General features: G+C 35.9%; 1 protein-coding gene across 1 annotated transcript in view; it reads right to left on the bottom strand.

Moving 5' to 3' along the window:
* The window catches only part of LOC101917509 (sodium channel protein type 2 subunit alpha), a 78708-nt gene extending 55288 nt beyond the window's left edge, over positions 1–23420 (bottom strand). Inside the window, exons 1-6 of the mRNA XM_027782712.2 lie at positions 23226–23420; positions 13617–13870; positions 6908–7224; positions 3227–3345; positions 2236–2325; positions 1–102 (exon numbers count right to left, since the gene is read on the bottom strand). The exon at positions 1–102 is cut by the window's left edge and continues 27 nt beyond it. Coding sequence (XP_027638513.1) covers positions 1–102; positions 2236–2325; positions 3227–3345; positions 6908–7174 — 578 coding nt within the window. The 5' untranslated portion in view covers positions 7175–7224; positions 13617–13870; positions 23226–23420. The remainder of the gene's footprint in view (positions 103–2235; positions 2326–3226; positions 3346–6907; positions 7225–13616; positions 13871–23225) is intronic.
* Positions 23421–24023: the final 603 nt, after the last annotated feature.

The raw sequence follows: 24023 nt of genomic DNA, 5'->3' as shown, positions 1-24023 counted from the left end.
CAGTTCCATGGGTCTCGCAAAAAAGTAAAACCTTCTAAGCAGAAGCCCCTCGCAAGAATTTTGATAAGTGATTCAAAGGTATAAATTCCAGTGAAAGTGTACCTGAAAAACAGCAGAGCAGGAATAATGAATTTTTGCATACTTATGCTTATAGACAATGCCATTCTTTATCAAAGATGACTTACAAGAAAAGAAGTATGTAGAAGTGAATGGAGGAAATAATGAACTTAACTTGCCCCAAACATTTAAGAATATAATCATTGTTCAGTAGATGAAATTTGAACCTGACACATATACACTGTTCATTTTCTAAAAGGTTGATCTAATCTCGGGTTTTGTGCTTGCAAATAATTTCAGACTCTAGTATTTATAGATATGTTCAGACTTTGGTCTTTATATCTACATTCTCCAGCACTCACAGAGCTGCTTATTTGCTTGCATTCACAAATCGGGTAGATGTCTAAGTGTAACAAAAAATGAAGATATTTTTTTTAAAATGTAGAAATCAGAGAGCTTTGTGAAAGTCAGTTCTTGGTAATAACTATACTCATGCCTTTAATACAAGTTTATTTCATAAATAATCATTAAATATAAGAAAGCATGCCCAGACTGCTCTTTTTTAAAGGTGTGGAGCATGATTACCAATTTACCTCGTGTGAGAACAACCATTCATTTAAAAACACAGAATAGTCAGTTATAACCAGCGAAATGCAGGGACTTCCTCAGACCCACACAGGTCTGTGTGGACCTCTGGGATAAAGGAAATCTGCCTACAGACCCTACTGGTCTCCTTTCAGACTCTCAGCAACCCTAACAAGCCATAGTCACGTTGAACATACTGGGAACAGAGTGCAGTTTCTAAATACAGCATTCAGAGTAAGATTCCTTAATGCAGTGAAATAAATAAACAGAAGTCAATAATGGTTATTGGAGAAAAGGGGGTAGTGAAAGAACCCACAAGTGGTTAGAACCAGGTTTTTCATGAGTAGTATTATTTCAAAGAAAAAAAAGACACTCAACCTGGCTTGTATCCAAAAGAGTGACCAGCAGGACAAGGGAAGTGGTTGTCCCCCTGTACTCAGCACTGGTGAGGCTGCAGCTCAAACACTGTGTTCATTTTTGGGCCCCTCACTTCAAGAGGGACATATTGGTGCTGGAGCGTGTCCAGAGAAGGGCAGCGAAGCTGGTGAAGGGGCTGGAGCACAAGTCTTATGAGAGGCGGCTGAGGGAACTGGGGCTGTTTAGTGTGGAGAGAAGGAGGCTCAGGGGGGAACTTCATGGCTCTCTACAACTGCCTGAGAGGAGGCTGTAGGCAGGTGGGGGTCGGTCTCTTCTCCCAGGTAACAAACGACAGGAGAAGAGGAAATGGCCTCAAGTTGCACCAGGGGAGGTTTAGGTTGGATATTAGGAAAAAATTCTTCACTGAAATGGTAGTCAAGCGTTGGAACAGGCTGCCCAGGGAGGTGGTGGAATCACCATCCCTAGAAATGTTTAAAAAACATCTAGATGCGGAGCTTAGGGACATGGTTTAATGGTGGACTTGGCAGTCCTGGCTTAATGGTTGGACTTGGTGATCTTAAAGGTCTTTTCCAACCTAAATGGTTCTATGATTCTATAATATTTGAAAGGAAAATGTGTATCTGTATTTGCTTAGAGAGCAAATATGCATGTATAACTGTGAACAAGAAAGAGAAGCAGAGATACTTTGTGGTTTCCTTACTCTGCCAGCTCTTTGTTACTCCTTCATAGGTACGGCCCCTTCTGAGCAGTTTGAGTTTCTAGTGGTTTGAGTGCTGTGTGTGCTTGCTGTGGCTGGCAGTTGTGAGTTTGCATCAGTGAGCCATGATGAATGTCCCACTGTGCTGAGATCATGGATACTCATGAAATACATGGCTGGCCTCACCATTGGCATGCAACAAATTTAAATCACATTTGTAGTTCTGGAGCTCCTTTTCTGATTTACAGCTCAGAACACCCAAGGAAAAGAGCTCATGTTTGTACATTATGGTAGAAGTTCAGATATTCCTCAGACATAATTTTGAAACAAGACATTACTCTTAAACCATTTGAATTATTCAGGAGGGAACCAGAAAGATACTGATGATCTCATGGAAACTGATTCTGCATAACTCTGGAAAAACCCATGCTGGCATGCAACTTTCCATAAATGCTTCTGGTTTGGAGTTACACACAAAAAAAGATGTAAAAATAAAGAAGTAAAGATGTTTAACTTACTCTACATTCTTTGTCCAGTCTGGAGGATTACTCATGGTCATAAATACACAGTTGGTCAAAATAGTGCACATGATAAGCATGCTGAATAATGTAGATTGTAGTCAAGGCACGTAAGTAAAAAAATTACGGCAGTTTTATAACACTGAAATTAGTACTAGAAATATTAAGTGTATAAAAATATGTACAAAGAACACGACATTCCAAATAAAATCTGAAAATACAGTTTCACACGTAATTTTATCCATTCTAAATGGTATACCATCTGGCATGTTATGGTGCACTTACTGTAAAACAATGCATTACTTTTGGAATTATGGCAGGTTTAGGATTTAAATGAAACTTAAAACACATCCTTAAGTCTGTAAAAATATGAAGTAAGTACCCAAACGTAATTACTCATTGAAGCCAGCGAAATCATTCTAAAAGATCTTTAGGCAGAGGTTGATTGTTTACGCCCAAGTTGTTCTTTGAACATGATTGAAATATTTTTGAAAATACTCTCCTTCATTCTGACCTGGATCTTTTATAGGACACCTACCCCAGTGCTGAAAACACAATGCTCAAGAAGGATTCCTGACAAAGCAGCCCTTCACTCATACTCTTTTGTCCTTGCTAAGTGAGTCTAGCTCATGAATAGTACTGCTAGTCTTGGTAAAAGTGTGACCTTAGATATATTCAAGTGCAATGGTTTGTTCCAAATTTGGCCTTAGCTGCAGGGCTTAGTATGGGATATGGTCTCCTTTTGTATATAAAGCCTGATATTTAAACTCTGACAGCTTTAGGTGGCTCAGTAGAGAATTCTCTCAGTAGGAATGAAGATCATACTGCAATTCACATGTGATATTGCTGCTTTTTAAGTGTGATCAGCATATGTTTAGTTGGCATAGTACACCCACATGGACATAATTTGTATATCTGTATGAAAAGTATTATTTTGTTAATTACAGTTTTAAATGGCAACCCTTAAATCAACATTAAGAAAAAAGGATATGAATGTACCAAAATCTTGATGGCAATTTTTCTGATGGGATTAAAAGGAGTTAAAATGTACAAGGCAGATGTGGCACTGAACCGGAAAATTGCCTTTCCTTTATTCAATACTATGAAAGTCTGCAAAAAAAGAAATACAAAATTAAAATACAGTGCTGACTACATAAATGTCTTTACCTCCTAGAAGAATCCATTCTCCACCTGGAAGTTTCACGCTCCATTCTACTGTCTACCTGTGATAGGAAAATAACTGATTTCTATGAACACAGTCGATTAAGCCTTCTACTGCCAGTTCTCCAATTTGCTAAATTTCCCAGCATGTAGACTGAATATTGATGTTATTAAAATTGGTGGGAAGTATCAGCACCAACTTCAGTTAATAATAGCAAAATGCAACATTTCATCACTAAAATATTTTCTATTTTATTTTTAATGAAGTCTTTGATTAAAGTCAGAGTTTCAAATTAATCAAATATATTCTACCTTGTAAGCAAACACAAACAAAACCAAAACAGCAAAACAGCCATTCTAAACACCAGTTTGAATTTGGAACAAATACTTGACAGAATTATATTCACACATATATATGGTGACAAGGATGAACACCTGTCACTAAACAACCACAATTTTAAAACAAATTTTGCTATAATTTCAGATTGTTAATAACAATATCAACTATTTGTGTCTTCTAAAAATATATCTGTGAAAAAATAAAAGGGATTGATAAATTGCCAGCTGACATCATTCTGAGCAGTCTGAGGTGTACATATGCCAGAATTTGGCATCCTATAACAACAAATCTTTTCTTCAAAAAAATGCTGGTTTAATTTTTAACAATATGCTCTTATTTTCCCTATATGTGAGCACCAAATTTAGGTAGTTACTGTATTTTAAAACTTGACCTGATAAACCTGTGGTTCGTGCTCATTTCATTCTGTTCCTGTTGGCGGTCATTGCCTGTGTTTTCATTTTTATTCCAAGTGTATTTGTGTGTAAGGTTTACTTGCATCTTTGGTGCTGTTTGAAATATCCTCAGGACATGACTATTCTTCATTCCTTTTGCTCTTTGTCAATGGTAATGGCTCTGCTTTGTGTTACCATAATAGAGTCTTTGTTACACTCTCAGCAGAGCTATATAGTATCACTGTTCTCCATGTTGATTTCCATTGTCTGTAAAAACTTGGCTGTGATCAGAAAAATGCTGCCCTCTCCATGGCCTTTACTGCCTATCTGGTCTGGCATCTCTGGAAGAGAAAGCAAGTATCTCTACAGTAGGAAAGAAAACAGGTAAAGAAGTGTTGCCAGTGCCTGTTCACAGAATAACATCAAGCACAGAGGATGGACTCACACTCATTGGCATTTGTCTCTGCCTTACAGTCCTGCAGCCAGATAGAAATGCTAGAAAGATGTTGCCTGTCCCAAGGTCACTGCTGTAGCAGAGCCTGAGGACAGACTACAATTCACGGATGATTTTCTCTGCATTGACAAGTTGATGATTAAGCATAGTTTCTGCTCTAAACTGGAGGAGGCATGACTAATTCTAGTTCATCATTTAAGATGTCCATTTGTTTCCTGTTGAGCTTATTAGACTGGTAAATACAGACGTTACCTATGACAAAAGATTTTGCAGTTTACAAATTACTCTCATAGACTAAGTCTATCAGTAGGCAGAGTTTTTATGCTTTTGTTCCAAAAAACCTGACTGCTTTGGCATTTAGAAGTTATACTTCACTACTTCTCAGGTTTTCTGATTCATTTGTAGAAGACTTCTTTAGAAAACTTTACTCCTAAACTTATTTACACAACTTTATTCCCGATTTTTTTTGCAGCTAGTCAAGAAAAGGGCTTAGTGCACACAATTCTATTGTAAGTAAGGATCTGCATGGAACTGCCGATATAACCAAAAGCATATAAATGAAAATAAACCTTGGGAACACTCCTTCTTTGAGATTTCATTTCTTTAAATTTTCTTAATAATGTTAATATTTGTATTATCTACAGCACTGTTTATTTAACTTTGGCAACTGTTAGGTTATGCTGTTACATATGGATTCTGCTTTATTTTCAGTTCCTTTTACTGAAGCCGTAATTTTAAAAACAGGTTTGTGAACCAAAGGTAAACACAAATTTAGCCACAAAATTGAGAGTACTATTGGCATGATTTTTTCCTAACAAGCTGAGCTTCTTTGCAGTTTAAAATATTTTATGTCTTCATTTTTTTGTAGTTGCTCAACATCGAGTTCCTTATCTCAATGGTAGCCTGGGATGTTTTGTCAGCAGAGCGTCAGAGCAACTGTGTTCATTTCCTTCTCTGTTTCAAGAGATGGGAAAAGATAATCCCAAGCATTTGTCCATAAAACACCTTCCCCATTTTTTAATTTAGGGTTACTATCCACAGCTTCGTCTTCCTTCACTCTTATTATCCACAACACTTTGCAGGTCTATCAGGAACTGATCGCATCTTGATGTTGCTAAAGGAGAATGCAGAAACAAGCAGATAGAGAGTTCAGAGAACCTGCTTTTACTGTCAACTGTAACTTTCACTAAACTGTGCAGGACATAAGGTGTTTTTAGCTATTTGCAGGCTGGACTATTTCAGATCCTAGAGTAGTTTAACAGTTTACAACTAATTCCAGCTATGGAGATGTACTTGTTAGTTCCTTGTCTTTCTCTGAAGTCATATAATAGTAGTCTGTTTCTAGAGTGCACGCATTATTGTTGCAAGACCAGAACCCATATACTCTACTGCCAATCCTGACATTTTAAAAGTTCAAGGGGCAAACTTTTTACTTGAATGGATCTGTTTGAACTAGCCTTCCTATCTCCAAGTCCTTGGCTTGTGGATCATGTGAAAATGAGGATTTTGTATGACTGTGCAGATCAGAAGGGGAAGTACACCTGGTTTAGTTCACATTCTTCATGGAACACATCTGTTGATATTCTAGTTGTGTTATAGCCTCACACATAACTCAGGCACATTACTTTTCTCTCACAACACAGAACTCTTCACTGTGCTCTATCTGTATGAAAACTTTCAACAAAACTGTCTTTTTTTTTTTTTTTTTATTCCTTCCTCAAAACTCAGCTTTTCTGTTGTGTCTGCCACAGATGTCCAACTGACAGCTGTGCAGCAGAGATCTGTCATAGCAATCCAAAGCACCTAAAGCAACAGTTTTCATTGTGGTAGTTTTATATGACCCAGGATTTACACAGAATACATGCTACATATATATATATATTTTATACATACATGCATAGATATAGGTTTACATTTGTTATATTGCTGTAACAGATACGAAGTATAGTTACAGTCCTTTATTTCACTAACCTGAATGGATGCTACCTGGTTATCTACAACGATCTCCACTGCAAAGCCACGCTTGGAACACCTTATTTGTCATACCAGTCTTACTGCTACCTTGAAATCAGGAAAACTCAGTCATGTTCTTGAGTTCAGGCAAGCTCAAGGAAGCTATAACTTCCTTACAATGAAGTAAGTAACAAGTAACTCCATGGAAGTTGAATGATTCACAATATAGAAGAGCATAAATCTGTTAAATGAAAAGATGTTTCTGTTTCTGCATATTTAGTGACTTCACGGCTCTAACCATCCTATTTTGTGATTAAACTTTTCCAGTGTAGAAAATTATATTCTGTTTTGTGCAAAAGATTATTCACTCACTTTTTTATTGATATAATATGGGTCCAGGTCTTCCAAAGGTTCTGATACCATTTCTGGAGGTATGTCACCATAAATAAATGGCAGTGTCTTTCCTGCTTCCAAGTCACTGTTTGGTTTTGGACCATTTTCATCATCATCATCTGTATGTTCTTGCTTGGGCTTTTTAGCTTTTTCTTCTGCAGAACGTTTTTCAATAGCTGTGAGGGAATCTCTAGTAAAATAGCGGAAGCTTTCAGGTCCTGGTGGTACCAGCAGTGCCTGTGCCATGTTTTCATCCTGCAAATTTAATTACTTTTAGCCTCTTGCATAAGAATGACCTATAAAAGAAAATTAGATGATTTAGGAAAACTAGATTGTACCAACAGAAAAAGTCCAACATTTGCTCAGAAACCCTTTCCAGGCCTGAAATAGAAGCAGCATATTTCAAGGCTGAATGAAAGTTAAAAGCAACTGCTCAGAATTTATTTAGATATTTCATAAATTATTTTTCAGCTTTTTCCTGCTGGTCTAGAAAAAGACACTACTTCTGCCCACAAACAGTGCTTTGCCTACATCCTTAGACTCTCCCAGTTAGAACAAAATACTGATACAGGTGTTTTAACAATATATATATTTTAAAGATTTTTTTTAAAGCATAAATATATATTCTATGAGGTACTCTTGAAAATTGTAAACCTATATTTTACCAGTTAATACATTATACCTTCACTTATTTCTTCAAGTATCAGTAACCCAACTTTACACATGTAAGTACTTTCATTAAACACAAAAGAAGTTTTTGTCCGATTAATGCTGCTTAAATGACAGCAACTGAACTATGGCAGAAACAAGCATACTTCTTTCTTACTGACAAGTTTACTGTGCTGAGGGTTAATGTTAGATACCAAAGCAGGTTAGGTTGCATTTACTGACTGTCCGTGAGCCGTGAACCAAAATCACAGGCCTTTTAAGTAAAAGGAAACAGGATGTATGATCAACACTGTGGGAAAAGAATGCCGCTCCTTTTTTTTATGTCATAAGATTTATATTTATGTCATATGCCGCACATGTCATAAGTTTATTTCAGGCTAAAACTACTTTGAAATCTGAGATTCTGGTTCCCTACGAATGTCTTTGGTGCCAGTGCTGGATGATTTAGTCCCTGCTGCTGCTTCCTGTTCTCCGCACCAAACTCTCCACTCTACAACAGGTCTTTTTATGAAGCCCTGCAGTGCATCAGCTGAAAATAATATTCTTTTCTCTCTTCCAGGTCCTTCTACAGCAGGACCAGTTGCTTAAACTGATGCACTGTACAGCACAATGGAGACGGTTGAATCGTTAGAGGGAGAGAACAGCAGAAGGAAAGCAGATCTGGTTAAGGAGCAGTGCCACCAAGTAAGAAAATATAGCCTTATTTGATGTCTACTTTGGAAAAGTTTGTGACATAGTGTAGTAATAAGTTTAATTATGAAAACCAATCTTTAAGAGTGAGTTTCAGTGCCTGAAAAGAGTTCTAATTGTGATTTCTGTACATGAAGCCATGTAGTCTTCCCTACGTTACCTCATGAATGTGCAACATCTGGTTGACACATCTAGATTTGAGACATAGTATTATATTAATTTGCATTCATTCAGTAGTCTTTCTCCTAAAGCTTATCACCTTCCTGGAGCAGTTTGTAGGAATCACATACACACACACATGAAGCGCTACAGTAATGATCTTACTGAATAAAGGATTCCTTTTCAAATGACCCCCGCAAAATGAAATACTGTATGAAGGTAGAGGGGCATGTTAAGAAGTGCTTTAAGAATCTACAATAGAAAACTGGAGGAAAGACATGAAACTGCACATTCCTAAATCTAAATTACCAATCCAATGATATGATGGGTAAACCTGCTCCTGTGCCACCTCAAGTCTTTATCTCTGGAGCACAGCACAGCATCAGTGTGTACAATCAGCACTGAGATCACTGAAATAATCTAGGTGGGTAGATTATAGCACTAAGCATCTAAGTGACACAAGACCAGAACTGAGGTACTTGTCCCTAAATTCATAAATAAAATATACTAGAATGTAGACATGGAGAAAGCTTTTCTCAAGGAAGATCCTGGAGACCCATGAGTTAATGTAATGTGTGGAATCACAGAGATCCTGGAGGGGCTGGATGTACTGATGCAGTAGAAATTGAAAAATGAAGTGTTAAGCCAAACAGAGACTCCAGCAGGCAACCTTATCACCTGTTGCTACACTGAAACTTCTGCTACTAATTTTTAGTTTGCACAAGATGGAAGCCTTTGCTCGTACCTGTTGTTTAATAATCTAACTCCCAGTTATAAGGATCCTAAATCAAAATTGTCCTTTATTTGAGAATTAAAAGCACACACATTCTCTGGATACAGTCCACACTCCTTTGATTATTGCTTTTGCCCATCCAGTATTAATAAACATAAGAATATGTTTGAGGTTTCCCTTTGGTCTTTCTGGATAATCGATTCCTTTATTTCACATTTTGCAGGTCTGTGATTCAAATTGTTGACCTAGGTGCCCTTTCTATGAAACTAGTCTCAAAAGGTGCACCCTCCTAGAGTCATCAGTGGGTCTGTCTTCTTTTTATAGTTCAGTGCATTTGGTTAGGCTGCTTTTCTTTTGTTAACAGTTACAGTTATGAATGGTGTAACAAAATACATTGTCCTCACTAGAAATATATGTATCTGTATTGCTAGAAGTTCACAAAGGGGTCAATGAATGACTGGGAAAAGTAATATTAGCAGACTTGGGGTTTCACTGTATTTCTCAGAGAGTCATAAAACAAGTTTTTAAAGAAGTTTTCTTGACAAATTGGAAACATTACTTGAGTCCTGCCTCCACTACTGTCTGGTGCAGTTGTGTCTTCCCTGGCTGCTGCTGTTACACAAGATTTTTCCTATACTAAATATGCCCCAAGTGTTTTCATTCAGATTACAAATCTTAAAAGAACAATACACAAATATGTAGTTGACTACTATTGATATACATGCAGTAGTTTAATAGAACAATGAAAGAAAAGTAATTCTGTTTCCTACACTGAGCCCTGAACAAGAACCATTCATTTGTAAGTGATAGCTTTCCTCTTCTTCCTTCACTGGTTTTAAAATCGCTTGTTATCCAGTAACTAAACTGCCAGGTCATGAATGATACTGGACAGAATTCAGACAAAGAATTCTGTGTAATACTTTCAGAATAGCCTTCATTAGCAATCAATCTTTAAAGGAATAGTCTCAAAAATGCATGTGGTCCAGGCCCCTCAGTACCTGATACAGCTCAGCAAAAAGAATTTCAAATATTTGAAATACAATTTGGACCTAGATACCATATGTGTAATGATCTAAAATTTGATAGATTTCATTAGAAAAAAAAAGCTCCAATTTAATAAAGACATGCTTTTGCCAAATAGATCCATTTTGTTATATTTGAGCATTGCATTCTGTAAATCCTTCTCCAGTTTTCCTTCAGTCCCTTACTTTAAATAATAAGATCAAGCAATAAGCAGAATCCATATGTTCTTAATTTTATGCATATTTCAGTTAATTATATTATGTCCACGGAAAACTTGTTAAATTTTATTTTTTTATATAATTATTGTCTCACCATTTACACAGAAGATGACTCAAAGTAAGTGAAATATCTGTGCTAATGATGTCAAGTTAATTTGTGTGAGTCTTTGAAAAAGCCAGAAGTGGCCTGAAAGTATCTATTCTTACAATATCTTAAATCAGGCAAATGGTAAAAGTGAAAGTGTCAGTGTAAGAACCAGGTGGATACTATGATTATTTATTAAAATCATCAGGTCACTGAACAGGTTATTTGCATTCTGCATGAAACAGACCACATACACCCTTCACAATTTTCAAGGTGGAGATATAGCAAGGCTTGCAGTCTTTCTTCTGGTATGGGGTTTCTTTTGCTTTTACAGGGCTGGCATTAGAATTATTTTCCTGCTGAAACCTTGAAAGAGCTGACTACTGAGATTTTCATTCCATTAAAACTGCAACATTGGCAAACACACATGTATTTGATTAGAGTTGGAATAAGTGCAAGGACAGCAAATTGAATCTGTAAAATGACCAACTATCGTAACTTTCTTATGCTAATCCTTTATTCAAGAGGCTGTAATCTGGGAACAGTATCTTCCTCTGTGCCAAGCACAGCAATAGTGTCTCAGATGCTAAAACCTGGACTACAAACTCTGCTCTAAACCATTAGTGTTAATAAGACCGGCTGTCTCACATTAGGCCAGTAGAGATCCTTGTCCAAATCAAAAAGGTGGGGCTCCCACAGTAGGAGAGACAGAAACAACAGGGCTAGTGGCACCACTTCAGCATCAGGTAGAGATTATTTTCTGCAGCTTTAGAGGTAAAAAGTGTAGCTGTTTTGTGCTGATGTTGTCAGGAAATTGCCTCAACAGAAACTACCCCTGTCCCAAGGAGGAAAGGAGTACAGAGGGAGGGTATGCAGGAAGAGTCTAAAGAAATGAGTTATCTTAACTCCCCCTCAGTATTTGCAAACTTATTTTGCAAAATTCAGGCATTAGTTTTCTGGAACTGAAGATTATTATGTTTAAATTACTATGCTTTGATAAAATTTCAATTGGGTAATTCAATTCAAATTGGGTAATGGTGCATTCAATTTGTCCTAAAAACAAAAGGATAGGTAAATATTAGTTCATTGTGAAGATGATCTAAAATACTTTAATATATTATATAGATAAAAAAATATAAAATATTTTTATTGAAATTTCTCAAGGTACTTTTGCATGGAGGATAATTTCACAAAGCAAAAACTATCCCCTTATCTGCTGAAGCACACTGAAGTATTTTTTACAGTTATAGATTATTATCTTTTCATAAAAGATTACTTTGTTTTTCCTGGCATCTTTACACTATTTTTTACTGCTTTAAAATTTTTTGAATAAGAAACAGAACTCTAAAGAGAAAAAAAGAGCTCTCAAATGTCACTGTAGTTCAAATTGGTCAATGCAATGAATTGCAGGTTTGAGATATATAACGAGATACCACATCAAAACTATGCACAGGTCCTAAGGCAAGGAATCCATGAATGTTGGTTCCACAAAAGTAGGTATTTTCAAGGAAAGGAATACTTCCTCAAAGCTGAAAACAGCCTCCAGCATTTAGCACCTGCTAAGAACCTGCTGATTATTTAATCTACTAGTTTAAACTATGGTAATTTATGTTTACAGGTCCTAACTGACTAATATGTAGGATTTTCTTTCTTTTTTTTCCATTCCTTCCAACATTTATCATTCATCTATTGTCTCATTTTCCTTAGACTATAATTTATCTGTAGGAATGACTATGATTTTTGTTTGGATTTGTGCAGTCAGCCTCAGTAGCCTATAGGCATTAGTGTTACGTAACCATCCAAAATAAAAATAATTAAATCATCACCAGGTATTTATTAATAAAATTAATAAATGACAGAAGACAAAAATACTTCCTTGTTATGAAACTATGAAATCAACTAATAAGGGTATGTAACAGAAATACTACATCCTTAATAAAACCTTACTTTAGAAGGATTTAGAATAGGATAGTGGTAAGTGGCTAAATATGAATTGGTAGTTCACATTGGCTGAAACCTGTCTGAAGAACAGTAAATAGAGTAAATACTAATGAATTAATACTAATGTGGTGCTTCAGGGATCTTACATGCAATTTTATTTAATGTCCTCAGTAATGACTTGCAATAAGGTGTGAAAGCACATCAACTAAATCTTAAGAACCTCAATAAAAGTACTGTAAGAGTTTGCAGATCTGGGTAGAATGTAATACATGACGTTCAGTCTGACGAGCGAAATTCTAGGCCAATGGGAAAACACTCAGATTAGATTAGAGACTGGAAAGTAATCTCAGACCTGTCTGAAAGATCCAGAAGCTGCTTCTTGGGAGGATATTTTTGGACGCTGCTCTACCTCACCAAGACATTGCTATGGATAGTCTTTCCCCCCACTTATTTTTTTTGGTTTTGCCCACTGCCATTCTACACTCATCTCTTTTCTCTCTACCTGCAACATTCACTTTTGAATTAAGTTGTTCCTGTTTCTTGTCTCCTCTTGCATAGGAGTGGAAATAGTGGATTAAGATTCTTATATCAAGGCCATATATGCTTACTTAGTAAACTGGAGTAATCCAAACTAGATATGTAAAGAAATGAACCTGCATTTCTCAGTGCACAATACATACTCGCAAGCTGTAGAAACCCCAAAACAAATCATTTGACCCATTTAATTATAAAAAGTGACCAAAACCTCTAAGAAGTCTTTAAATGCAGGTCTGCCTTACGTTTTCTTTAACACCGTAAGCTGCCTCTGAAAAAGTGTGGAAAGAGATCTAGTGTGAATACTTGAAGTATTGGAGAAAAAGGCTAAATGAAAACCATATGCAATTTAAGAGGAAGAGTGTCTTAGCCCATCAGCCTAGTTGGAATACAGTACTTAATGAATTAATTACTTAATATTTTACAAATATATTCCAATGTTAAAGATTCTTACATTCTAAAGGAAAATAGCTACAATACATGTAACACAAATTTCTACTGCTAGACCTCATTAAAATGTTTGTTTCATTTCCCCACCGATATTTTAGTGAAGATATATAGTGCTATATCAAATGGTCATCTTAACTGAAACATCACTTTTGTTCTGTTTTGGCTGAGCAGAAAAGATAGTCTTACCTTTATTTTTCTAAGAAATGCCAAATCTCAGAATTTAGCCACTGGATCTTTTGCTATCATGAAAACAAAAAGGCCGCATTTCTAGCAGAAAATGCAATTGGTAAGAAAAGTTTCTCCTTGGGAGCTGAAGCTTCTTCAAGACTGAAGTTTCTTCAAGACTCTCTAATTCTTTGTTCCTGTGTCCAAAGCTTCTCAAAATTAATTGTGGCAGACAAAGATAACTCTACGTATTCGTGTAGACACATTTTTCTAACCTAAAAGCAAAAAGATGTAGGAAAAGCAGGATGAAACATGGGTTTGTCCACAAAACATAACATAGACCAACAGTCCATTTAAGAATATCCTTTGAGTGATATGTTTCAAAAAATCCATTTATTCTTTTACCTGCATGCTTTAACTAAAAGGGGAAAATGGGTCTTGAGATTACTGCATAACTAGTGCAGTCTTTAGTAGACACAGGATAACTGTGCCCAGGCTAACAGGGGTGTTCTCATCTGTCACTTAGGGAACTGCACAGTGTAACATTATTCCCTAAGGGATTCACTGTCTTTAACCAGGAAGAGAAGCTAATTCAGTCTATATTTGTATGAAAATATGGACACATCTTCATGTTACTTATCTTAGAGAATGTTGGTATGAGTGTTTGTGTGACAATTTTTTTTTTCATCTCAAGCATTTTAATAGCAGAAAAAGATAGTTTCTTCTCCACATTCTTCAATTTAAAGCTTGCTCCACTGCAAGAGCTGACCAAAGTTTGGCTATGGCTTCCTCAGTCTTTAAAGCTTTAATAATCTGAGTATCTGGTTCACTAACTTTAAATGGTCTCCTTACAACTTGCAAATTTTAGTCTTCAGACATTGAGATTGAGATGAAGTGTCTTTGAGGCATTTATTCTTACTTGAACTAGATAAATTTATGGCTCTTTTTGTACTTTTAAATGTTGTTATTTTGGTTTTACTCCTAGAGAAGAAAAGAAACAGACATCACTCTCCTAGGTCTCTGCTCCTGCCAAAGCAGCCCTTAATGATACTTTTCTCCAAATGTAGTAAGAATGAGTAGCCACTGTAGAAACTCTGTAGATAAAATAAAATCTGTGTAGACACAGATTGGGTCAAAGAGAACACAGAAGGTGGGAAGACAGAAAGTGAAAGTTTTCTACTAGACCACTGCTGCTCTTGTTTTTAAAGACAGATCTTCAAGTACCCCTACAGAAAAATATATTTCAAAAACTAACACAGAATTTACCTAATACTAGTTACTATTAATCTATAATTATGCTGCCTAAAGATACAGCAAGTGGTACCACAATTATTGCTTCTATTTATTTGATAGTCACGTAAAGTCATTCCAACGATTGCTAGCAGAAAACTCTTTCAATGTTCTGGTCATTTTGAGTAATGCACTGATTCAGCACATCTTACTGTGGTGAGTCACTACTGGAGAGGCTCCACTGAAGACATCTGAAAGCTGTGCCTCCAGCGCTAACCTCAGGGGATCATGACTCTCCTACTGCCACCAATGATACTCATCCACCAATGCATATTATCCACTGAATGCAACTTTCCCTGGGGGTACATAGGGGATTTCCCCATCCCTTTGCCTATTGGGTGCATCTGGATTCTGCCCCTGAAGTAGCCAGCTGAGCTCACGGTCAGCTACAGTGCAAATAGGCAAAATGTGTAAGTGCTGTTACGTGCAAGTTTTAAAATAATATGAAAGGGATACTATAGCTTCTTAATAAAAGAGTAATCACTAATACTAAGCATTGATATGACATTTGTTTTCAAAAGAGGGAGCGTAACTTCTATCCAGTTAAAATATTTGCCCATTTGCAAAATGTAAGGAATTAATAGTCAATGTGTGTTGAGGAACTAATCTTTATGTGAAAATTGTTAATAACACTAATAGCGCAGGTTAATTTCAATAAATCCGTATTTTGAATTAGAGCACAAGGCAAAGAACCTTTTTTCACATGTAACCCTATCACCTAGTCTCCATCTCCCTATTTATTACATCCTACCTGTGTTTGTACTTGCTGTATCTCCAACGGATAAGAGATGCAGGTTTTTATCTACTAATGCCATACATTATTGGTAGTATAGTGGTATCAATGGGAGTCACAGCAATAATTGAAGGAAGGAGGCTGGCAGAATTGTGAGCCCTTTCTCCTGAATTTATAATAGGCCTGGGCCATGTCAGAGTAATTTCATTACAGGATTTCAATTAATAATTCATCTCATATTTTTTAGGCGTTTTTTTTTTCCCCTGTATAATGCAGATATTGCAATATACCAAAAAAAAAGCCAAACTTTTGGGTTTTTTTAATCTAATGACTTTGGTTCTCACCCCAAGACTAGAAATTTTTATAGGTAGGTCCAGATCATACAGTTTTACTGTAGCTGAAGGTGATGATAGAGAATTATTTTGGCTGATATTGACCAAAATAATTTTTATTTGGGGTAGATTATCCTGATTCAGCTTCTATGACTGAATCATAGGTAAAATCTCAGGCCTAGTCAGTGGTGATTCCTGATGGACAGACTATATATGTTCTTTCCTGGGGGACTATTTCTTAAGCTCTTCCATCTATATGGCATCAGCATTTATTTTAAGACTGGTTAGAATATCCTTCAAATTCTGAGACATGATATTGCTTCAAAAAAAGTTTCAACCTATATCCTCATGCACTTGAGCTCCCTTTCAATGTAATGATGACCTGGAAAAGATAGTTGCATATTGTTGTCACTTTATCCTGTGGCAAAATGTGTGATTCCATCTGAAATGTGATTTAGAAAAGAAATCAGGTTGTTCAAAATTAGATACTCTTGTAAAGACAGTTATAAGACAATATGACAGTGATGGCTTCAACTAAGTGAAATCACATGTTAGAGACAAATGTCAGACAATGAACGGAAATTGTGGGCAACCATATGGACATGTGAAGTGTTAAGTGATTATAGAAATGAAACCCATTTTTAGATTGACAAGAAACAGAGTTACACACAAAATTAATTGTCCAGATTCAGAATTATTTGTTGAGTGTTCCCCATAATCTAGATTTAGCTAATTCCTAGTAATTTTTGTACTCATATTAAAATTTAAATGTGCTGATAAGTGGAACACTGGAACATACCATTATCCACTGTGAAGGTATTAAAGAAGTCACAATAAAACATCAGTTAGCAATATCTAAATAGATCACAGTATCGATTTTGCTTTGTAAAAAAAAATCAAAAGCTCTGTTTATAAAGTAATACTCTTCTAAATTTTTCTAGGGAAACTTATGAAAATGCATTTGCAACAGAAAATATTGCTTATAAACCTAAAAATATGTAAAAAATTAAACTCAGAAAATTAACTGAATCATTAAGAACTATGCAGCTGGAACACTTACTTTCCTAGCCTTGCTAAGCCCCAGAAACTAATCAATACAAAATATGAAAGAATAAATTTTGTATAGCACAAGATTAATGGATCGTATTTAGACTCTGACAGTTGTCTAGGAAACTGAAAGGGAAAAAATTGGAACTTCTGGCTTGAGAGGCTTACACACAATTCCTGGCTGAATGTTGTCATTACTACACAAGTAGGAAAAAGCACAGAAAGTCAACAGGAAAATAGAGTGCTTTATATCTGTGGTTTAACACAGCATATGAAAACTGTACATGGATTTCTTTAAGTTCATTCAGGCATCATGGAAGTACCTAATAAAATTTAACCAAGCCCTACGTTTGGAACATTTTCTAAATGGATTATGGAAGTATGACTTTGACCTAGCCACTACCCCTATGTAATAAATCCAAAGAGGCAAAGCCTGTGAGTTACAAGTTCTACCACTTCTTTAAAAGGTGTCTCTTGTAATGCTGAAATTTCAGTACATTCATGAAATATTGTACTGATTAGAGGCCTATAGCTTTAAGTAATATACACTACAGAATAATAGCTAGTGTTACAGCAGCTACTAGAATGCTAGTATTCTTCCTATTGTAACACATACTAAAGTGAGTTGATACGTAGGAAATACACAGCAAGTAACTTAAACTGGTGTTTGTAAAAACCTTCCAGGAAGACTCGTGATACTCAGTTACATCTTCACTCAGTAGGAAGAAATTGCTTCCTAACACAGGTTGAATTTTTTTTTATATTGCTTTTGGTCAGAATTTCTGTCTCGAGACAGATTTCTTCACATGAACATTTTGGCCTTAAATATTAGTGACAGACATTTCATATGAACGAAGGTTAACATTAGGATTGCCCTCTTTCAGTTAAATCTGACCTTGGACTTTTTGGCCTTTTTGAGATTAACTACTTATTTCTGTCATCAAGTTTTTTCCACTCAAGACCTAAAATAACAATTGCCTTTCTTAATGTAAACCCTAGCACTTTTTCTTTCATCTACCATACACAAGTTTTACAGCTGTTTGGGCTTTAAGTTAAAATAAAATTAATGAGAATTTTTAAAAAAGATTCAAAGCTGTTGGCGATGAGTGCAATTTGCTTTGCTCCTTGATAGGGTGCAAGAGTGCAAGTTAGGTGTATGCCTTCACTCATCATTTCAAAGTGCTCTTTCTCTGTGTAACATAAAAGCTATCACAGGAAACTTGAGGTTTTGGATACAGTTTAGATTTAGGGTATTCTTTCCCTCTAAAGAGTGCTTTTTAAGAAAACACAATCAAATATCTGTTCAAATAAGAACCAATTATCCATGGTGAAAAATGTCTTCTTTTGACTGTCACTGTGGAGTTAGGTTAACTTTTCTAAAATGGATAGGGCTTCTTCATTCCTATGACTTAATACCCTGATTTTGTAGTCCACCAGCTTGACCCTTATTATTTAACCACAGCACAATTAGATATACATTCAAAAGCAAATGCTGTTAACAGTAGTAACTGTAGAGAAATTTCAGTGCTCAAGGAGATTGAGTTGGTATCATGTTAACTACACCTGAGAAAAAAATTCCCGTGTTTTAGGTGGGACACAGGTGAATTCATCTTCAGGTTTCCAAGATTGCCACACATATATTTCAAATATGAATAGAAAGATAAAAATATTCTTGTATCAAAGTCTTGGTACAGTTAACACAGTTGTACTCTGTGCCTGTCTTTTGAGAAGGCAGTGAGAGATGTTTGCAAAGAAAGTGCATTCACTTTCACATCTGAAAACTTCTTATTTGGACATATTTAAAACCAAAGCAAGGACTTTCGCTTTCTGAGAATGTATTTTTATTTAACATAAATTTGAAATTCCTCAGTGTGTCCAAATATTAAAAGACAGTACAATAACGAATAAGAAAGGGCAGACTTTTCAGGATACTCGAAGCAATGTAGGCAAGAATTTGACACAAAAGGGCCCATATTCAGGCTATATAGGCTCAGAAAATTTCTACTCCTATCCCAGGACTACCAGACAGTGAAAAGACACATAATTGATGAGAAAAGATGGCAGGTTTTTTCTCAATGACTACAGTAGCCAGGCCACATAGTGCTACAGTGCCCTATATAAGAGTAACTATTTCTCCTGTGAACAATTAATTTCCCTTTATTCCTTGCTTATTTTAATTCACAATCTGCATTGCCGTAGTGGTTTTGAATACAAATTTCTTAGAAGTTCTTGTAATTTCTTAGAAACATATATAATCATATATAATCCTATTTTATAGTTAAGCAGAGCATGCAACAATTTGTGCTAGCCCCAAATTTCACACACACATAAAAGAAGTTTCTCACTTTACATTGTTCTTAAAATAAATTACCCTAAAAGACCAGAAACACTGCTCCCCTCTCGTTTCAGAAAGGAGGGCCTAATCTTAAATAAGCAATGTCTAACAAGCATAAATCATCCATACATGGAAAATGCCTGCTATGTATCTATCTCAAGATCTTCCTGTTAAGTGGTTATACTGGGTATATAAAGGGGATCAGAGCCAATAGTATTGATACTCTTCTCAGCCATTTTCCATACTGTCATCTGTGACATCCTTCCAAATCTACTAGTGTCCCTCATACTTTCATTCAAGAAATCCTGCAAAGAAATATGAGGACGTGCTTGATGCAGTGCAGGTGTAGGGAGTCAGCTGTATGTGCTGTTCATCTGATCTATACATATATAATGACTTCAACACATGTTGAACATCCAGCAAGTTGACAGATCAAGTTAGAAATCCACAGAAGTAGCAAGATAAACAATTCCAGATTGAAAACAGGACCTGTGCACATGGCAGCTCTATGATTATACTTGGCTAAGTAAAACTACTCAGTAAGAAGAGATCAATAACAATAAAGAATGAATAACCAGACAAATAATTAATCTGAGCATAACCTGTTCCTTAAGTTTTGTACATGTGAAAGAGCTTCATAAAACCTTAAGCTCTTCAATTAAATTTTAACTTTTTAGTTGCATTTTTTACAGTAAAACACATTCCATTATCTGTCTTTGTTGGTAGAGTAAGTGAACAGTAAATTTTGTAGCAAGACCTTACCAAGACTGGCAACCACCTTAAAGTTTAACAATTTGAAATGACAGTGTTGGGGTGGGTTGGCTGGTACTTCTGTTTCAGGATTTTTTTTCTAATGGAATTAAATCGTTTGAGGATGGATAATGAGCAAAAGAGAGACCAGATAGTTTTGTGACCTAGAATTTAACTGGCTTACTTCTGTTTAGGATTACAGTGGTAGTACACACAAGTTATGGTTACTCAAGAGCATATGGTGCTCCTACTCTATATTTATATTTTGAAGTAATACAGTCCCTGCCTGAGCCGCTCTTATCCCTAGTCCCTGAGCTTTACCTCATCATAAGACAAGGAAAATCAAGCAATAACACTATCACAGTAATATACTAAGGTTTCCAGTTGTTCATAAAGAAAATTTTGATGAAAGCAGATGAACTGGTTGCAAGATACCAGCTGCAATATCAAGGTCCTATGGGAGGGCAATCAATAGCAAACTCGGAGAGAGATGCCATTGGCAATGCGCTTCAGCGCTTTTAATCAGAAGTAGTAGCTGTAATAAGTAACAGCAGCTTTCCAATGAAGAGGACGCAGTTTCCTATAGATGGATTTTATGATGGTTGACACTTGGTTTGATGGACTCACTGAAGCCACAGCTCAATGTGTATATTTGTTCTGTAAGCAGTCTGAACTAGTGAGCATCAATTTTATGATGATATTTTAAACCTTTTATTTATTTGAGGATTAAAAAGCAATATTCCCTGCAAATAGCAACAGTACGTATTACTGATTAACAGCTAGAAGCTAATAAAATATAGAAGAGTTACACTGAGTGGCAAATAACCTAATTAGACCTTTGAAAGTTAAGTTTCTAACTTCTAACTAGAATTTCCTGATAAAGAACAGAGTATATGTAACTTCCTGAAACTTACTTTCAATAGTCATTTTCAGAGTTCAACAAACAGATCATCTTAACAAATCAGGTACCAAGTATCAGACATTTGCATTTTTTTCACCTTAGGTTTAACTCAAGCACGGTTCAAGCAATTTTTTTCATTTGTCACCTTATGGCAAGAACAGAATACGGATAAGAAGGGCCAGGATCTGCACTTTAGAGAACAAGATAACAGCTTTCTTGCCTTATAAAAAGAACTCTCTTAGCATCTGCTATTCTGTGATCCATCAAAAGTTGTGGGATTCCAGCACTGTAATTAATACATAGCATACATATAACAAATTATATAGGGCTGAGAATGTGAGCAGCAGAAGGAAATGGATACCATCAGTCAGAAAGTTCCATCTCACATCCCACCATCCTTTTTGCTTCTAAAATCCTTACTCTTCTGAGGGGAAATAAACTTATCTCTGTGCCTGATCTTCTTAAGGTACAAGTTAACTCATTTAATGATATCTGATGAAGAAAAAGAGGTGAAAACACAAAATTTGTCATTCAGCATATTGATTAAAACCCCCATGTTTTCTATACTTTCTCTTTTCCTTGATCCTTCCCCACTCCAGGTTACCTGATAATAAAGGAAAATGACCAGACTACCACTGACAGAATCTGAGAGGGCACAGAGGAATCGTTTCATGTTCTCCATTGAAAACATGAAAGTCTCTACCTCTGCTAGCATCTAGTATTATCTAAACAGAACTTTACAAGACTGAGTTTAATTGGCACAGCTAAGAAAATCAGTACAGGCTTCTAATTTCTGCTCATTAGAGAGAAAAATCATAACCTAACAACACAAGTGTAATTTCTATAAATATCAAGGCCTAATAAACAACACATCTGTTTAAGAGGTGCTATGAAGCTTCAAATTACTGCAGCAGGTCGCATTCTAGTCTTTAACAATCTTTCCACCCAAAATGAAGATGTGCAAGAAGCAAAGATTAAATATTAAACTATTAAAAAGTCCTCTGAAACTGTTTTCTTGACAAATCACTTATGAAATCAAAAACATGGTATGTTTTTAAAACAAACATCATCACTATTATAAATTATTTATTTTGAAGTTACACAAGGACACCACAGGCACAATGATTTGGCACCACAAAAAATACAAATTAACAACTTTTATACTTAAAAACATCACTACTTTAGGTACAGGCCTCAGTTGCTGCTCTGAGTGCCACCTGAGACCAAATCCTGCTTTCTGTTTTTTGGTACGTATTGAGATGATGTTTTGCAAACAGTAGGCTCTTTATTCTGTTGTATAGTTGGGTTTTTTTGGCTCACCCCCGCCCCTCCCCCGCCGTTTTCTCTTGGAAATAATTTCCAAAATAACGCTATAGTAACATACATAGTTTTAATGTGAATATGTGTCTGTAGAACCACAACTGGTAAAAAAATTCACATGTCAAAGTGATCTTCAATATTTTCCTTTTACCTTTAATAAATGACAGATATAATTATTACTGATAACAATGAATGAGACAATATATCAACGGACAATAATATGAAGAAATATAATAAGCCTTGTGCTGATTTCTTTCAACAGTCATATTAAGAAGCACGTATTAAACTAGACAGTAATATTACAGGCAAAATGTGAACTATCATCAGTGTGGACCTTTGCTTAATTAACAGTTGGTCAGCCTGTTCTCTCATACACACAGACAACCAACCATGCAAAAAATGGCACAGAAAGAAGATATTTTCTTATACATCTTTTCAAAATCTAGCTAATAAGGGAATTTCTTCAAATACCATATATATATTGAAAATAGCTGTTACAAACCACACAGATTTTATTCCTGGATTATCAGAATCTGAGATGCTCAGAATCTTATGAGACCTGCTGCTCCTGAGCCTGAATATCACCAGATTTTTCTTCTTAGGAAACAAGGTCACTTCTACAAAATGCTAGGAATTAATTTAGTATACCTTGATTATGAATTGATCTGATTTTGCAAGACTACTGCATCACAACATCACATTAAGAGTAAGAGGCCAGATATCAGATTTAACGAGGTTAAAATGAAAAAAAAAAATCACACCATCATCACAATCAGTCAGTACAAAATGGCTTTGAATTCCCTATTCCATCTTTGGCTCTACCTTAACAGCAAACCAGAGGGTACAATCTGATTCCAAAATGTGGAAAAGATTATATTGCTAAGATTTATTATGGGTACAATTAAATGTTTTGCCATCTTACCTGATTGAAAGAGAATGATAAATCACTGCAAAGCCCAGCATCCAAGAATAATATGATAATATATGTCTCCTCCTGAAATAGTCCAGGTTTCCATCCACAAAGCTTTACTAATTAAATATCATTTCTGTATTCTCAGTGGAAAAGAAAACACAGAGACCTTTCCAGAATCCTCTCTGATTCTGCCTCCGCTTCCTGTTCTCAGTCTCACTCGATGGTACCCAACATATATCAGAAAACAGCTTATTAGGAGAAGGAGGGGGTGAAGGGTGGGGGAATGGAGGGGGAGAAGTGAAAAAAACGCAGCACCTAACGTGGCAGCTCCACCTACTGGTAAAGATAATGAACACGTACAAAGCGTCAGCTTAGGAGGCATCTTTATCCCAGTTTATTCTGCATTACACTTGGAACAGCTCCTGTGTAGTAAGTTCTTCCAGGCAAGAAGCGGAACAGACCAATAAAACCACAGTGACTATTGAATAACCCTATTAAAGATTTTTTTCTTAAAATAATTAAATTTAAAAACAGTTGCCTGTATACATTCAGCAGAGCACTTAGTTTTAAATGTGCTGTTTCCTTTAAAAATCCACAGGGAGACAGAACTGTAAATAAGAAAGCACACACACTGACTGCACTGCTAACTCATGTATGATGAACTTGCTGATTGTCTTGATACTCTTATTCATTAAATACTACCATGCATTTTTGGCATCATGGTAATTTCTTTATTGTGCATAAAATGTACTATGCTTATGTAAAAAGCATAGCTCAAAGTCTTTCCCTTAGACAGGATTCCTGGGC

Source organism: Falco peregrinus, chromosome 8 (assembly GCF_023634155.1).
Source record: "Falco peregrinus isolate bFalPer1 chromosome 8, bFalPer1.pri, whole genome shotgun sequence".
Taxonomy (NCBI): domain Eukaryota; kingdom Metazoa; phylum Chordata; class Aves; order Falconiformes; family Falconidae; genus Falco; species Falco peregrinus.
This window is presented reverse-complemented; position numbering and strand designations above follow the sequence as displayed.